This window comes from Stegostoma tigrinum, chromosome 30, assembly GCF_030684315.1.
Source record: "Stegostoma tigrinum isolate sSteTig4 chromosome 30, sSteTig4.hap1, whole genome shotgun sequence".
Taxonomy (NCBI): Eukaryota; Metazoa; Chordata; class Chondrichthyes; order Orectolobiformes; family Stegostomatidae; genus Stegostoma; species Stegostoma tigrinum.
In genome coordinates this window covers 35,503,680-35,521,554 of record NC_081383.1, presented here as the reverse complement: position 1 = coordinate 35,521,554, position 17,875 = coordinate 35,503,680, and the positions used below count along the sequence as shown (strand labels likewise).

Genomic DNA, 17,875 nt, shown 5'->3' with positions numbered 1-17,875 from the left:
ACCAACAATGGGTTATCGTCCTCAGAATGTAAATCCAGCTAAGGTGTTTCTTTTCTTCTGAATTTCCTAGTCAACATGCTCATGATTAATGGCATTTGGCATGCAGCCACCATTAATTTGTGAGGGAGACTTAGCCCAGAGAATTTGACGTGTGCACTGCAAAGAATGGAACCCTGGCTGATGTTAATACTGGACAAGTCAGATGCCAGACAGGAACCTGGCTTGATAGACCATAGTTTGTTTTGTTTTGTTTTTAATGAAGAGGTCCCTTGCTGAAACAAAACCCAACTGGCAGTAAATAATTTGTTTTAAATATGTATAAATCACAGTTTATATCACAAGAACAAATCTTACTTCCTTGGCATGATGTTTTAAAATCCATTATATGACCAGTCTTTTAAACTGTTTCTTCACTTTGTTCATATCAAATCAAAGTGCAAATGGAGAGGTAGAAAAACCAATTGTCAGTGAGCCCATCCAGTCTTGGTGTGAATGTTTAAGCAAAACTTAGTAACTTTGTAGTTACTTAATTCTGTGTTCTTTTTCATTAAAATTCTTGGATCACTTTCCAGAACCAGGCAGTCATGCTTGTGTTAAGTAAAGTGACTTGCATAGCAAATTTGAGGAATGGGAAGAAAATTGAAAACAGCAACCTCTTATTTCTCTCTTAATTTACAGAAGCCTGTCCTTGAGTTCGGTATACCCTTCTTCAGCTGAGTCATTTTGCAAGTGATAGTCTTTGAAATGGATAAAATTGGTACCTAAATAAATCACAAGTAACAAATAAGTAACATTTACAGCTTATAACAGAATAAATCTTAGATTCAACCTTTAGGGTTGCACTTTCTTTGTGTATTCCAACAGTAACAATAAAGGTCTTGCTGACATCTGAAAAGGTTTTGATGGAATGAACAGTAACAAAAAGTTTAATTTGAATTTAATGCATTCTGTTGTGACTGCTGTCTACCTAATGCAATAACAGTTCAGTTCTGTTTGCTTCACTTACTTGTCAGCTAATGGAGCTGTCCTTTCAGCTCCCTTGTGGTGTTTGTCAGTAATCTTGATGGATTTTTATACGTGAACTAAAGAGACGACAGATGCCTCAAGGGAGCAATGGATTCATTAAAGCAGGAGTGTCGACTGCATACTCCTGGCTGGAATCCTGTATACAATGTCATCCTGTTCATTCAGGTTTATTTGTAACATTAAAAAAAACATTGCTTGTGGAAAGCCACCTGTTTACTTCACACTCTTAAATTCACACGAGATTGTCAAAATGTCAATGAATGTATCTCTCCTTTCACACTTTAATCCTCTCCCATGCTGAGCTTTAGCAGCGTATCCTTCCAATATTCTCAAACTTGTGATTCCTGGGATGGTAGGACTGACCTATAAAGACAGACTGCATGGGTTAGGCCTGTGTTCACTGGAATTTAGAAGAATTGGGTGGGGAGTCTTAAAAATCTATGCATTTCTAACTGAACTAGAGAGGGTAAATGCAGGCAGGATGTTCCAGATGACCAGGGATTCCAGAACCAGAGACCACAGCCTAAGGATACTGTGTAGTCCATTTAGGTCCGAGATGAGAAATTTCTTCTCAGTATGGGCTCCTCTGCCAAAGAAAGCAGTTGAGGCCAAAATGTTGAAAATTTTCAATAAGGAACTAGATGTAGTTCTTTGGTCTAAAGAGATCAAAGGGTATAGGGTGAAAGTGGGAACAGGGTGCTGAGTTGAATGCTGAATGGTAGATCAGGCCATTTTTTATATTTCTGTCTAATACAGAATATTCCACTTTACAGATTTACTAAAAAAAAGAGACGGTGGTGATGGTGTCGAGATTGGCTTCAGTGGGTTTGCCAAGATTTGCATTCAGCTGCATCACTTGTGTCAAAGCAAAGCTACTTGTGTTTGATAGTGTCTTTCCTATCCTTAGGATGGTGTAAAATGTCTTACTTTTGAACTCTAGTCAGTAGAGGTAGTGTGACAGACAATTTCCACACAGCAAGCTCCCACAAAAAGAATACAATAAATGCCTAGAGTAATCTATTCTTAGTGGTGATGCTTGAAGGGTCAAAGGCAAAAGGACATGGAAGAAGTCACATTTTACTTCGAATTCTGCTGTGGTATCTCTTATTTTACCTTACTCTTACATGGGATGTGGGCATCACTGATAAAGTCAGCACTTGTTCTCCACCCCTAATTGCCTTGAACTGAGTCACTTGCTAGGCTATTTCAAAAGGCATTTAAGTAATAATTTCATAATCTCCATTACTGAGACTAGCTTTCAATACCTGATCTTGTGCCCTACTCAGAAGGGATATTGGGGTCTCTGTTTACTGTTTCAACTGAGAGATGTTGCCTGTCATACAGCGCAGTCTTGTTATTGAACTGAAGTGCCATCCTAATTTATGCGCACACCTTATCATGTGAAGCTTGCAGCTTGAAACTGCAACTTTCCTCAAAGGCATGAGTGTTAATGTTGATCTGAGAGAAGTGAACAGGCTTTTTACCTTGTTTTAGTACAATCTCTAGCTGTCCATCATGGCGTTCACCTGGCTCCTAAATCTCCCTCTTTACTGATGTAGTTTTTTATTTACTTATGTCATTGACTTGCTTGTCAGTGACTGTTTCATCTTAAGATGGCCAGTCTAGTAATACTTCAAGATCTCTTGAATCACCATACAGTTAGTTAATTCTGGGATTATTTATGCCTTCATCTTCGTTCAGTGTACCAGAGATTCACTCTTCAACTGTCACATTTGGGATTAATTCTAAAATAATTTACTTATTGCAGTAGAGAAGCACTCATGCCAGTGCTGCATGTTGTCTGTTTGAATTGAGCTATGTAGATTTGTCTGCCTGCTGCTGTCATTACCTGATCAACCACTGACATTTTCTTTGTGGGAGCTAACGATTACGCTGTCCCCACCGCCTGCGTATCAGAAATCTTCAGTATAATGCCAAACATGCAGAATATGACATGGCCTAAAGCTGCTTGACAAGATAATGTCATATAAGTGATAGTATTAGATACCGACAGCAAAGAATATTAGTCCACAGTGGAATAGTTGACAGCAAATGTTTTACATGAGGAACTGAGATTTGAAATGAATGTGCGTTGATATTTTGAGTAGTTCCATGTAGAAATGGTCACAATGGTCACAAGGCGCGGGTGTCCTTTCAATTTCTTTTCAGTCAAAGTTGAACTGTAGAAAGCCGAGGAGCAGAGAAGTCAATTATCTCCCCACACTTCAGGAGGCATTATGATTGGCTGAATGATGTGCTTAAAATATGCAATAAACTCAGTAATTGGAATATTAAAGTTTAAATATTGTATAAAAGTAGAAAAATATATGCACCATCTTAAAAATAATATAAAATTTACTGGGGTGGGAAATCACAGATCGAGAGATTTGTTGTCTCAGTATGAAATAAGACAGCTGAAGAGTAAACTGTTTAATATGTTTATCTGAAGCTGGGTTGAGCTGAATGGTTCTATCTGGTAGTGCAAACATAAAACAAATTTTACTGAAAATGACTGTTTTAGACACTTGAGTGCACATCTCAGAGTTACTGTATGAATAAACTATTCTTTCAAGTGGGAATAAAATTAGGACTTAACTGTACGACAACCTGCTGTAGCAATTGCTGTAATCAGAGCAATCAGTGTTTGATCATTACGAGTTACCGTGATGTAGCATGTGGATCACGAGCAAAAATACATCATTAAAGTAACTTGTGAAAAAGAAAGGCCAAAACACAGATTGCAATTTCTGACTATATGATTTGCAGCAGACTCTAAAGTGTTCTCCTCATGACTACCTGATAGACAGGGCCACCTAAACGTTTCAGTGTTTTGTTGAATACATGAATATTTGTCTTTTTTTATTTTTAGAGAAGTGTTCATTTTGTTTGAGATATGAATGATTTTCAACTTTCATTCTGATTTGACAAACCAATTTCTTTTCATTACTATCCATTATGTTGCATCATGTTGCTAATTGTAAGCAGTTTGTTTAAATGATGTTTTTCATCTATCGCTCTGCTTTCTCTCCCCAATGTAGCTAGCTGTTTTCTTTCAATCCAAGGAGGGAATTCATCCTCTCAATTTAATGTGGCTCAGTTGTAGATGTTGTTGCAGTGCGAAGAATGAAGCAGTGGATCCATCTTGGGATGTGGGTAGAGGGATAAAGAGGCAACAGGTGAATAGAAAGAAGAAACAGTACCTTTATTTATAATTTGAGAAACACACTACTTTCAAACCTGAAAAGTATGATGGAGACCGACCGACCGACCTTTTTTTTTCTCCAAACTGATCATAGGCTGTGAGTCCACGTGGTATGATAATTATATAACAGTAACTCATCCATTGACAAAGCATCTTCTGTCCCTTGCATTACAACAGTGAGCCAGTCAGTTACAGAAATATCTTTTATCTATTGAGGTTCCGATCTGTTGAGTAATGCAGAACTAGCATTTAAACAGTATGTCTGTGTAAATTTCGGAAAAATAAAATTTATCCAATAGAGCATTAGCTGACAAACTGTTATTGTCCATTCTCATGAATGTATTAAGCTTTTGACCACCAATTAGTATTCAGTATCACACTGCTGGTGTAAACAAATCCTAGTTACTGCCCTTCTAATTCCTTGCCCTTTTCATGCCAGTGTTTTCATTGGTGCTTGTCAGTTGTCTGCAAGAAACTTATTTATAGAACATAGAAAAGTACAACACAGTACAGACCGTTCGGCCCACGGTGTTGTGCCATGGAATAATCCTAATCCAAAAATAAAATAACCTCACCTACATTCCCCTCAATTCACAGCTGTCCATGTGCATGCCCAGCAGTTGCTTAAATGTCACTAATGACTCCGCTTCCACGACTACCACTGGCAAACTATTCCATACGCACTCAACTCTCTGGGTGAAGAACCTCACTCTGACATCTCCTCTATACCTTCCTCCTAACGCCTTAAAACTATGACCCCTCGTGGCAGTCAATCCTGCCCTGGGGAAAAGTCTCTGGCTATTGACTCTCTCCATGCCTCTCATTACCTTGTACACCTCGATCAGGTCACCTCTCTTCCTCCTTCTCTCCAGAGAGAAAAGTCCGAGCTCAGTCAACCTCTCCTCGTAAGACAAGCCCTCCAGTCCAGGCAGCATCCTGGTAAACCTCCTTTGTACCCTCTCCAAAGCCTCCACATCTTTCCTATAATAGGGTGACCAGAACTGGACACAATATTCCAAGTGTGGTCTCACCAGGGCTTTGTAGAGCTGCAGCATAACCTCGTGGCTCTTAAACTCGATCCCCCTGTTAGTGAAAGCCAAAACACTATATGCTTTCTTAACAACCTTATCCACTTTGGTGACAACTTTGAGGGAGCTATGCACTTGAACACCAAGATCCCGCTGTTCCTCCACACTGCCGAGAATCCTGCCTTTAATCCTATATTCAGCATTTAAGTTCGACCTTCCAAAATGCATCACTTTACATTTATCCAGGTTGAACTCCATCTGCCATTCCTCAGCCCAGCTCTGCATACTGTCAGTGTCTCGCTGAAGCCTGCAATAGCCCTCGATACTATCAATGGCACCTCCAACCTTTGTGTCATCAGCAAACATACTAACCCACCCCTCAACCTCCTCATCCAAGTCATTTATAAAAACTACAAAGAGCAGAGGCCCAAGAACGGAGCCCTGCGGGACACCACTCAGCAGTGACCTCCAGGCAGAATACTTACCATCTACATCCACACTCTGCCTCCTGTCAGCCAACCAATTCTGAATCCAGACAGCCAAATCACCCTGTATCCCATACCTCCTGACGTTATGAATGAGCCTGCTGTGGGGAACCTTATCAAATGCCTTGCTGAAGTCTATGTACACCACATCCACTGCTCGACCCTCGTCAACCTGTCTCGTGACCTCCTTAAAGAACTCTAAGATTTGTGAGGCATGACCTGCCCCCTTCAAAGCCATGCTGACCCCCTTTAATCATGCTATGCTTTTCCAAATAGTCATAAATTCTATCCCTCAATTGTTTCCAAAGCCTTGCTGACCACAGACGTAAGACTGATTGGTCTGTAATTTCCAGGGATTTCCCTATTCCCTTTCTTGAAAAGAGGAACAACATTTGCCTCCCTCCAGTCTTCCAGTACAACTCCTGTGGAGACTGAGGAAGCAAAGATCTTCGCCAGCGGCTTAGCAACCTCCTTTCTCACTTCCTGGAGCAACCTAGGATAAATAGGCTATTGTACAAAATGCGGAGGAATGGGATTGTGGGAGATATAGGAGTTTGGATGGGAAATTGGCTTGCTGAAAGAAGACAGAGGGTGGTGGTTGATGGGGAAATGTTCGTCCTGGAGACCAGTTACTAGTGGTGTACAGCAAGGGTTGGTGTTGTTTCCACTGCTGTTTGTCATTTTTATAAATGACCTGGATGAGGGCGTGGAAGGATGGATTAGTAAATTTGCAGACAACACTAAGGTCAGTGGAGTTGTGGATGGTGGTGAAGGATGTTGTAGGTTACAGAGAGACATAGATAAGCTGCAGAGCTGGGCTGAGAGGTGGCAAATGGAGTTTAATGCAGACAAGTGTGAGGTGATGCACTTTGGTAGGAGTAACCGGAATGCAAAGTACTGGGCTAATGGTAAGATTCTTGGTAGTGTAGATGAACCGAGATCTCGGTGTCCATGTACACAGATCCTTGAAAGTTGCCACCCAGCTTGACAGAGTTGTTAAGAAGTCATACAGTGTTTTAGCTTTTATTAATAGAGTGATCGAGTTCCAGAACCGTGAGGTTCTGCTGCAGCTGTACAAAACTCTGGTGCGGCCCCACTTGGAGTATTGCGCACAGTTCTGGTCACCGCATTATAAGAAGGATGTGGAAGCTTTGGAAAAGGTGCAGAGGAGATTTACTAGGATGTTGCCTGGTATGGAGGGAAGATCTTACGAGGAAAGGCTGAGGGACTTGAGGCTGTCTTCGTTAGAGAGAAGAAGGTTGAGAGGTGACTTAATTGAAACATATAAAATAATCAGAGGGTTAGATAGGGTGGATAGGGAGAGCCTTTTTCCTAGGATGGTGACGGCGAGCATGAGGGGGCATAGCTTTAAATTGAGGGGTGAAAGATATAGGACAGATGTCAGAGGTAGTTTCTTTACTCAGAGAGTAGTAAGGGAATGGAACGCTTTGCCTGCAACAGTAGTAGATTTGCCAACTTTAGGTACATTTAAGTCGTCATTGGATAAGCATATGGACGTACATGGAATAGTGTAGGTTAGATGGGCTTCAGATTGGTATGACAAGTTGGCACAACATACTGTGCTGTAATGTTCTGTGTCCTAAATCTGGTGTGGCCCTGGGGACTTATAAATCTTAGTGTTTGCTAAAATTTCCAGCGCATCAACTTCCTCAATCTCGATCTGTTCAAGCCTGTTTTCCTGCTCCTCAAAGTTCTCATTCACCACAAGGTCCCTTTCCTTAGTGAAAACTGAAGCAAAAACACTCATTTAGGGCTTCCCCTATCTGCTCAGACTCCATGCGCAATGCAACTTAAAAGATCAAACACTGTACCTACTGTGCTGTTAAATCACAATGATGGCCAGCTGTTTTTTTCTCAGCTTCTTGCTGGAGTAACTCCTGAAAGGAACAATAGGCCATTTGAAGTGTAAGCAGGAAATGAATGCCAGCAGGTCAGGCATAATTAGGGGAGAGGGTAAGGTAGTGCTAACACTTCAGCTTGATGAATTTACATCAGGACCACGTACAGTTAGCCTTATTGAAACCACCGAATCTCTCTCCGGCAGGAAGTAAGGGAGCTACAATTGCTGTATTATGTTGACACTAAAAATTTGTGTGGAATGTCAAGATTCTATACTCGAAGTCTGGGCTGAAATTTAGAATAATGAAGTATACCCAAGAGATGGATTTCTAAGTTGATGATAACTAAAAAGGCAACATTATTTTTTCTTTATTGGCCCCTTTTCTTGATTTAATTCCAGTTGAGGTTAAAACTCCAGTGCCATCCACTCCCAGGGAAGTTTGAAGTTGGGGGTAATGGTGTTGGTGGGGCAAGTGTTGCATGGAAAATGTTGCACGTATTATTGAGAGGGGATGCAGTAGCACAGATTGCATGTGTACAAACGGTCATTGACCTTTCTGCACTGCTGTCTGTTTCATCAGCTGAGACCAGGTGCCACTTCAAGTTCACGATATCTCTTATTATGGCCTTTTCTGCCAGCCCTGGTGAAAGTGGAGGGCATCTCTTTGCGGCACACTGTGGACTAGAATTTCCTTGTTCCCAAAGTGGGATGCTAATTTCTCTGTCAAGCCTGGGGGAAATGCCATGAACCATGCAGGATAGCTTCGGACTGTCAGTGTTTGATTTGATGCTTAACGGCCTTTTAAAGATGTCAGTGCTGGGGTCCTAGAATATCCAGGCAGTGGTGAATATTTCTAGCTAAGGGGAAGAGGGGAACTGGGTTCCAATTCACATTTGGGAAAACAAAGTGAGAAAGCTCGCTAGAAACTTTCCAGGTAACTTGATGAAAATGATAATCTGACATAATAATGGTAAGATTCAACCCAATGTCTGTTGAGGCAACAGAAAACCTCTTGACCAAATATGAGTGAAGACATGTTGTAAGTTGTTGAGGGGAACTCCATTGGTAATCAAAGGAATTAAGGTTAATTTGGAAATGCACTGTCAGTGTTGTAGTCAGGCTCCCTGTGGTTTTGCTTTCAATGACAGTTATGGATTTAAGGATCATGACTTCCAATTACCCACCTTTAAAATCATTTTGAGCACGTCAGCAGGAGCTGTCATTTGCAGCTTCTCAGATAACTGAAACTCTAATGTATCTCTAAGATGATTACCACCATGTGAGAAAAAGGGCTTCACATCAATAACCTTTCTCTAACTTCAACTGGCAATTTGTCCAAGAATAGTCAGGAAAACATCCTTTCTGAGACTGCAGTTGGCAGCTCTTTGGTCATTAAATGTTGGACATGATGTGTATTCACTTAAATTTTTCATCATAATGTTTTTATCTATTTATGTCTTGACTCATGACCAGTTCTCCTATTCAGTTCACTTGTAAGAAAAAGAAAAAAGCTGTCAGTATATTTCATACTGAGTAACAGACAGTTATCAGTGAATTTCAGGTTGTAATTTAGTTTCTAGGTCAGCTCATGCAAAGCAAAAGCAATTGAACACCAGAAGCTTTAGATTATAGCCTTATAATGTGACTGCCAACTGTCATTTATCGAGAAAACTCAATAATACAAATAGATGCTTGAATATTTGGAAGGAATCGTACTGAGATAGTCAGCTCAGGCTGATCCTTTGATTCACATTCATGCACAGAATTTTCAAGAAAGTTTGGATCATCACCAGGAGTGGACACCCTGCTTGGTGTTAAAACATTTGTGATTTCTTGCTTTTTCTTTCTAACAGGACCTCTCACTTGACCACAGCAACCATTTCCTCTCTCTCCCATTACAGATTCTCTTACACCTACCTCTCTTCCTTCTTCCATGCTGTTTGTTTTTGTTTTATCTCTCTCACTTCATTCTCAACGTCTTCCCCTCCTGTGCTCTTGCACCAGTCTTTCATGCCATCGGCCACTCCTATTACCCTGTCCTCGTGTTCCCTCTTTCCCCACGGTCTATCACCCCGCGTGCACACTATCTCACCCTCTGTGTGTGCTTTCTTTCTCTCTGTATCCTGTCCCAGGTGCTTGCAGTGTTCATTTGCTTTTGCTTTGCATAAGCTGACCTAGAAACTAAATAACAAGCTTAAACTCACTGATAACTGTACTCTGTATAAAATATATTGACAGCTTTTTTTCTTTACCCTTACCAATTAACTTGTTACCTCTTCCCATGCTTGCTCTTTCACCTTGAACACAAGCTACTGCCTTGCACTGTCTCACATTCTGTGTGTGTACTCTTTCTCTCTTGCCTGCATGCATGTGCTTTCTCCAGCAGGCCCCTACCACCCTCTGTGCTTAATCATCCTCTTCAGCCTGAGCTCTCCCTATCTCTTGCCTCCCCTCTCAGATCTTAATCATGAAGTACTTCAGAAGTGTAATCACTGTTGTAATTTAGTGACCACAGCTAATGTGCATACATCAAGGTCCCACAAATAGTAATATAGATAAAGACCACATCATATGTTTTTTTAAAGTTGTAATTATTGGAAATAAGAAGTGAAAACTGAAAAACAACAAATACTCAGCAGGTCCTCCTGCATCTATGAAGAGAGAAACAAAATTGCCACTTCGGGTTTTTAACTAAATCTGTTGATTGATATTGGTTGAGGACAGGTGTTGTTAATAGCACTATGGAGAGCTACCGCATTGCTTTCAAAATTGTGTCATGTGATCTTTTATATCTGCCTAAAAGAATAGGCTCCATTTAGTTTCTCATTCAAGGATAAGATGTGGTGTTGCCCTTTCATAGTATGTCACTGAACCATCAACCTAGATTTTATGCTGGAATCTCCGGAGGGGACTTGAACCCACAATTAGCTGAGTCATGGGTGATGTCATTAGATGATGATGAGGCTGTGGGTTCAAATTCTACCTTTCCTCCTTTAGCATCATGTCATGCTAATTGGGGAAAAAAAACTGTATTCATGCTTTTTATTGATAGCCATAAAGGATATGATGTGAAATGAGCTTAATCTGACACAAAGCTAACTATAATACAGCATTAATTCTCACTTTTTAATCTGGGTGCATTTGGGAGTGATTCTTCCTAAAAGAAAAAATGAAAAGCATTATTCAGTTGAAACATTGTTGAAGTGCTTTCAATGCTGCTGGCTGTCAGTGATCATAATTTAAAATTTTCTTTCTAAATGCAAATGTTAATTTCATATTTGGAGGTCTTTAGTCATTTGTTTTGTTAGTTTTTTTTTAAAACTATTACCAGCCATTCTCTGAATGCTCAGTCTTTTGTCTGTTACATAGTTAAGAGATCTGACCTTCTTCAGTCCCAAAATCACCCAACTCCAATATGGTACCCATTATATCTCAATATGCCCCATCCAATCCAAAATCCATGGTTTTATTTAATCAACATCTAATCGTTTCTGTACTGCACTGCAAATAAAGCCTAACTCACCCAGAACTCTGACCCTCAAATACCATTTCCACCAAATCCTGCTTATCTATCATTTCAGCTATGTGAATATTGGTAGTGGATTTCCAAACAAGAGGCCTTTTGGAGAACTTTTTTTAGCAACATATAGGAAGCGTGGGAAGGGAGGTGGCGGTTCTAGATATAATATTTAGAAAAATGCCCAAACAGGCAAAGACAAATTGACAGGGGAGCATTTTGGAGATGGTGACCGTAACTCAGTTAGATTGAGGGTAGCCATGAAAAGCATAACGGTGGTCTGAAAATAAATGTTCTAAACTGGGGAAAGGCCAATTTAGTTAAAATTGTGATACAATTTTTTCCAAGTATCTGCTGAGAGAAATCATTTGCACGTTAAACTGCCAGAGCAGTAGGGACATAGGAGAACATAGCAAGAATACAGGGCAGATATACTCCTGTAAGGCGTGAGGGGAAGACTAGGATGAGTGTCAAGGGATGTAAAGGTTGGGATTAAGACAAAAAGGGAATTCTGGGTTCAATACAGCACAGTCCCTCGGAGTATAAAAAGTGCCAGGGAGTAAGTTAAAATAAGGAAAGCTGAGAAGAGTGCATGAGAAATGATTCCTGTGGAGAACAAATAGCAAGGAATGACAAGTAATTCCCATTGGGGATTATCCAGGTATTTTTACGTGGATCTGGAAAATATGTACACAGTCCTCTGTGAATATTTTGCGTTGGTTTTCACAATTGCAAAGAATGACACTGATATGGAGATCAGGGCAGAGGACTGTACAGTATTGAAAGAAATTTGCATAGAGAGTTGAGGTTCTAGCAGGTGTAGCAGCTTAAAAAATGGATGAGATGTAACCCAGGCTGTTGAGGGAACCAGAAGTGGAGATATGAGTGCCCTGACAGTAATTTTAAAATCCTTTCTGATCAGAGATGAGATTACAAATGACTGGATGATGCTAACATTGTCCCATTATTTTTTTTTAAAAGAAGTGATTGATCAAGAATTGTAAGCCAGTCAGTACCATCTTGGCGGTGGTAATGTTAGAAAGACTTCTGAGGGACTGAAAATATCTGCACTTGGAAAGACACTGATTAATCAGCGATAGCAATGTGTGTTTTTCAACAGAATCATTTTTGAGGAGGTAGTCAGAAATGTCGATGAGGGCAATGCATTTATATGGTCTATCTGGACTGTAACAAAATTTTTGATAAGAGCCCTCATAACAGACTGGCCAAGAAATTAAGAGTCCATTCCTGTGTTAGGCAATATGGCACATTGAATCCAAATCGGTGAAGAGGAAGTGAAAGTTGATAATGGGGAATGTTTCTGTGATTGAAAGTCTGTTTGCAGTGGGGTTCTGCTGTGCTTTGCGCTGGGTTCCTTGCTGTTTGTGGTATAGATTAAAGATTTGCCCTTCAGTGTAAGGGATATGATTGAGATGTTCACAGATGACATAAAAATTGATAGAGTAGTAAACAGTGACTAGGAGAGCTACAGACTGCAAGTGGATATCAATGAACAGATTACAAACAGAAACTTGGGGATCCTACAGCCTTCAGAACTCAATACTGAGTTCAATAACTTTAGGCCATGAAAGCATCTTTCATGCCCTTTATCCGCTCCCACAGCACTGGGCTTTCCATGACGTGGGCTGTTTTCAGCTATTTTTGCCTATTCATTCTCCTAGGCTCACCTTTTGTTAATCCCTTCACCCCCCTAACTGCTGTTCTCTCTGGGCTCCATCTCCACTTTTCCTTTTACCCCAATCTTTATCTGCAGCATATATAATTATCTGTTCCTAGCTACCGTCAGTTCTGAAAAAGGATCAGTGGACCAGATGTTAACTCTGCTTTGTCCCAGGTGCTTCCAGACCTGCTGCATTTCTCGAATAATTTCTGTTCTTGTTGAACAGCAGAGGAATCTTGGTCTGAAAATCTGCAGATCCCTGAATTTAGCAGGGCGGGTAGATTTGTAATATGGGATACGTGCCTTTATTATCGGCAGCGCAGATTACAAGAGCAAGGAAATAATGCTAGAATTATGTAAAATACTGAATAGGCTGCAATTGGAGTTGAATGCGTTCTTATTACCACATGAAAGAAGTAATGTGATTGCACTACAGATTATACAGAGGATAATTGCCAGGGTACTACCTGGGCTGCAGGGCCTGAACAATGAGGAAAATTGGATTGAATTAGTTGTTTTCCTTGGAGCTACATAGACTGGGAGGTGACCTGTAAGAGTGTGTAAGATTATCGCAGACACAGATAAGACAAATAAGGAGGCACATTTTACTTTGTAGCGGGGCCAGTAATCAAGACATAGCTTTAAAGTAGAAAGTGGTAGACAGTTTAGAAGGGGAGAACCTTTCACCCAGACTGTGGTGGGAATCTGGATTTCACTCCCTGAAAGGGTGGTTGAGTTAGAAACTCTTGCAACATTTGATCAGTGTTTAGATATTCACTTGTGTTACCATATCCGCCAGGGCTTAAAGCCACAGCTGGAAAATGGCATTAGTGTTGTTGTATGCGTGTTTTCAGCAATATTGTGCCAAGGCTGGTTGCCCAGTTACAGGAAGATATTATTAAGCTGGAGAAGGTTCAGAAGAGATTTACCAGAATGTTGCCAGGCGTGGAAGGTTTGAGTTATAAGCAAAGGCTGGGACCTTTTTCCACTAGAGTATGAGGTTGAGAGATGACCTTAGAAGTTTATAAATAGTGGAGAGGTATAGATAGAATTAATGGTAGCTGTCTTTTCCCTAGGATGGGATTTTCAAGACTGGGGTCACATTTTTAAGGTAAGAGGATAAAGATTTAGAAAAGACATGAGGGGCACATGTTTTTACACCAAAGATGGTTCACATGTGGAACGAACTTCCTGACAACGTGGTGACTGTCGGTACAGTTAGTGTTTAAAAGATATTTGGATAAGTAAAGGTTAGGAAATGTTTGAAGTGATATGGGTGAGGAACAGGCAAGCGGGACTAATTTTGTTCGGCATTGTGATCAGCATGGACTGGTTAGACCGAAGAGCCTGTTTCCATGCTGTACAACTCCGTGACTGGTGCGAACACAATGGTCGGAATGCACAGAAGGAAGACAGCAAGTGTCCATGAATTTGTATGCCTTAAAAAAGGATGTAAATGCATTGGAAGCATCTCAGAGCTTGTTTACTAGACTGAGACTTGTGGGATAAGTGGTTTGTCTCATGAGGATAGGTTGGACATGCTGAGCTTCTTTCCACTGGAGTTTAGAAGAGTGAGGGGTGACTTGGTTCAAGTTAGAGAGTTAGTCGCTGCAGAATTCCTAGCCTCTAACCTGCACAGTAATTCCAAGGCAGTAGTTCAATTTCTGGCAATTGCAACTCTCCAAATGTTGATGTGGGCATTTTCGCAATGACAATTCTAGTGAACATCAACATTACACTGAGCAAGAAAACATATTGTGCATCAAAATGATGATTGATGATCAAGGAGATGAATGTGTGTGTTTGAGGCAGAAGAATATAAAGGGGTTGCAAGATGTTTTCTTGGAGGAAAAAAGAGGATCAAGAGATCTAGGCACTTGTGTGTATTTGTTAAAGTGTGTTATGATAAAGAGATGATCAGTTAAACATCTCCAAAAAACATACATAAAGTGCTAAGTTATTTATAATATGGTATTGTCTTCTGATTTCTGCATGGCAGAACCTAAAAGGTTTACTAACATTTTGATAATGAATTATCGTTGCTTTTAAATCTGCATCTGACCTGGCCCACTTGGTCATTTATTAGAAGGATGAAAAGTATTTGAGTCCGACGAAAGATGAAATAGGGTTGATATGATTATAGCTACCTACACTGTAACAGTTTTGCTAGCAGTGCACATGAGTAATGTTTTAACTGACCTAGCAAGAACAGTAGAAGAAAACCAGAACATTTTCAAAATATTGCTTTCAATGTTTCTTGTTGGATGTGTACGATAAGCCCCAGAGTGTCCACATTTGCTTTGGTTTTGAGTTATTTATGAAGCACAGTCATACTTTATTGCTGTGTTCTCTTACAGCATGCGAGAAGGCTGTTTTCACATGTTGAGGAATTGTCATTATTATATTTGAACCAAATACTGCCAATGATGTACAAAACTGATATGGTTTGTATGTTGGTGCTAATTTTGACATGTCTTTTTTCTCATAGAAATACCCTTTTTCTCCGGTGAAGATGATCAGAGTGAACCAGAGGCCTGGAAGTCACCACTCACCCACCTCTGGCAAAGTCGATCATATAATTTCTTGGCTGAAAGGAAGTTTAATGCATCTGCTGCCCTAACTGAGCCCTACTGTGCAATCTGTACTCTCTTCTATCCCTATTACCAGGTAAGCAAAGTCTTCTCTTGTGACTCCTGTTACTATCAAAATAAATGGTGCTAATCTGAGATAACAAGGTGTAGAGCTGGATGACCACAGCAGACCAAACAGCATCAGAGGAGAGGGAAAGCTGACATTTCGGGTCTAGACCCTTCTTCAGAAACCCTTCTTCGTATCTGAAGAAGGGTGCAGACCCGAAACATCAGCCTTCCTGCTCCTCTGGTGCTGCTTGGCCTGCTGTGTTCATCCAGCTCTACACCTTGTTATCTCAGATTCTCCAACATTGGTAGTTCCTACTATCTCTGCTGATCTGAATTCTGTTTACTTGGCAATATCCACAATATATCATCATATGTTACAGCTTGTATCCTACTCGGACGTGAAGTGTGTTTGCCAGTTAGCACCTGTGCATTGCATATAAAATCTGTAACAAATACCGAAGCTTGGTGGAGTTGTAGACAGCATGGAGGGCTGTTGTAGGTTGCAAAGGGACATTGACAGGATGCAGCGCTGGGCAAAGAAGTGGCAGATGGAATTCAACCCGGAAAGTGATTCATTTTGGAAGGTAAAATCTGAATGCAGAATACAATGTTAATGACAGAGTTCTCGGCAGTGAGGAGGAACAGGGGGATCTTGGGGTCCACGTTCGCAGATCCCTCAAAGTTGCTACACAAGTTGATAGGATTGTAAAGAAAGCGTTTGGTGTGTTGGCTTTTGTTGGCAGGAGAATTGAGTTTGAGCCGCGAGGTTATGCTGCAGCTCTATAAAACTCTGGTTAGACCACACTTGGAATATTGTGTTCAGTTCTGGTCACCTCACTATAGGAAAGATGTGGAAGCTTTAGAGGGGGTGCAGAGGAGATTTACCAGGATGCTGCCTGGACTGGAGGGCAGGTCTTATGAGAAAAGGTTGAGTGATTAAGGGCTTTTTTCATTGGAGCAAAGGAGGATGAGAGGTGACTTGATAGAGGTGTACAAGATGATGAGAGGCATAGATAGAGTAGATGCCCAGAGACTTTTACCCTGGGCGGAAATGGCTATTATGAGGGGGCATAATTTTAACATGATTGACGGAAGGTGTAGGGGCGATGTCAGAGGTAGGTTCTTCACACAGAGAGAAGTGGGCGTGTGGAATGTGCTGCTGACAGTGGTAGTGGAGTCAGACTTTTAAGCAACTCTTGGATAGGCGCATGGAGGATAGTAAAATGTAGGGTATGCAGGGTAGATTGATCTTAGGATAATAGCTCAGCACAACATCATGGGCCAAAGGGCCTGTGTTCTGCTGTACTGTTCTCTGTTAAATATTGATTGCCATAACATGCATTTCCCAAAACATGAACATGGGCTAAACTAGGTTTCAATATCTAACTTGTTAGAGAAATCTAATGAAACAAAAGGCTCCAGTCTGAGTAGAAAAATTCAAAGTCAACAGAGAGGTTTATTCCCTGTGAGAAGAGCCCATAATGCATGCTGCTCCATCAGAATAGCTTCCCTTGCTTTCCTTTGAACAGTCACCTACAGAGATATGGGATTTTAGCACAAAAGAGTGAAGATGAAATGTTGCATGTAGCGAGTTTCTCTTTGAAAGATAAAACTTTCACAGTGATATAAAGCATTTATTCAGTCAACAAAATTGACACTTCTAAATGAGTTAAATTATGCAAATTTAAAATCTGTCTAAAATTAGGGTTTGAATTAACTTAATGTGAGATGAATAAAAAGCAACCATGTGGGAATCATCCTGGCTATTGGCCAAAAGAAGGTATTTGTGCAGCTCAGTGATGTAAATGCACAGAAGCTTGATTAAAGAAATGCATTGCATTGAAGAGCTCATGTTTTAATTGTTGTAATTAACCAATTATCCGCATCTGTGAAAACTGTCTGTGTTTTGTGAAGATTGGCACCAAAGACTTATCATTGCACGGACAAAACAAAGACCATGGAGTCATGATAAGATGGAATGTAATTAGGCTTTGCAAACGGCAGGCAATAATTCTTAATATGAATCTGATTTATGACAAACAAGATGATTTTATTCACTGCTGATATTCACTTGTCATCCTCCTGACACCAGTAAAATGTGGGGCACAGTATTTTGTAGTTCGAGGATAGTTGAACAAGGCACCAGCAGTTGATGTTAGTCATGGCTTCCACATGGTGATGAACATGACGGTACTAGTTGGGAGTCCATATTATTAGCAAGCGAAGTACAAATAGAAGTGGTATTCATGGAAGGAGAGCAGGTCGAATAGTAGAGTGAAGATGTGGGTGGTGACTAAATTGTTGCACTTGGCCAATAAGTCTTTAGAACGATATACGTTACTATTTGTGATGTGGGCAGTGTAATTTCAATGGATGTAACCCACTCATCAATTATGGTAATTAGAGACATTTTCAAGATTACTTATGTGCATAGAT

At 40.5% G+C, this 17,875-nt stretch overlaps 1 protein-coding gene across 3 annotated transcripts in view; it reads left to right on the top strand.

The window, feature by feature from the left end:
* kdm4b (lysine (K)-specific demethylase 4B) overlaps positions 1 to 17,875 on the top strand; it is a 453,216-nt gene that overhangs the window by 318,835 nt on the left and 116,506 nt on the right. For all 3 annotated transcript variants that reach the window (XM_048559767.2, XM_059638447.1, XM_059638448.1), the window contains exon 13: positions 15,289 to 15,467. In XM_048559767.2, the coding sequence (XP_048415724.1) occupies positions 15,289 to 15,467 (179 nt within the window). The remainder of the gene's footprint in view (positions 1 to 15,288; positions 15,468 to 17,875) is intronic.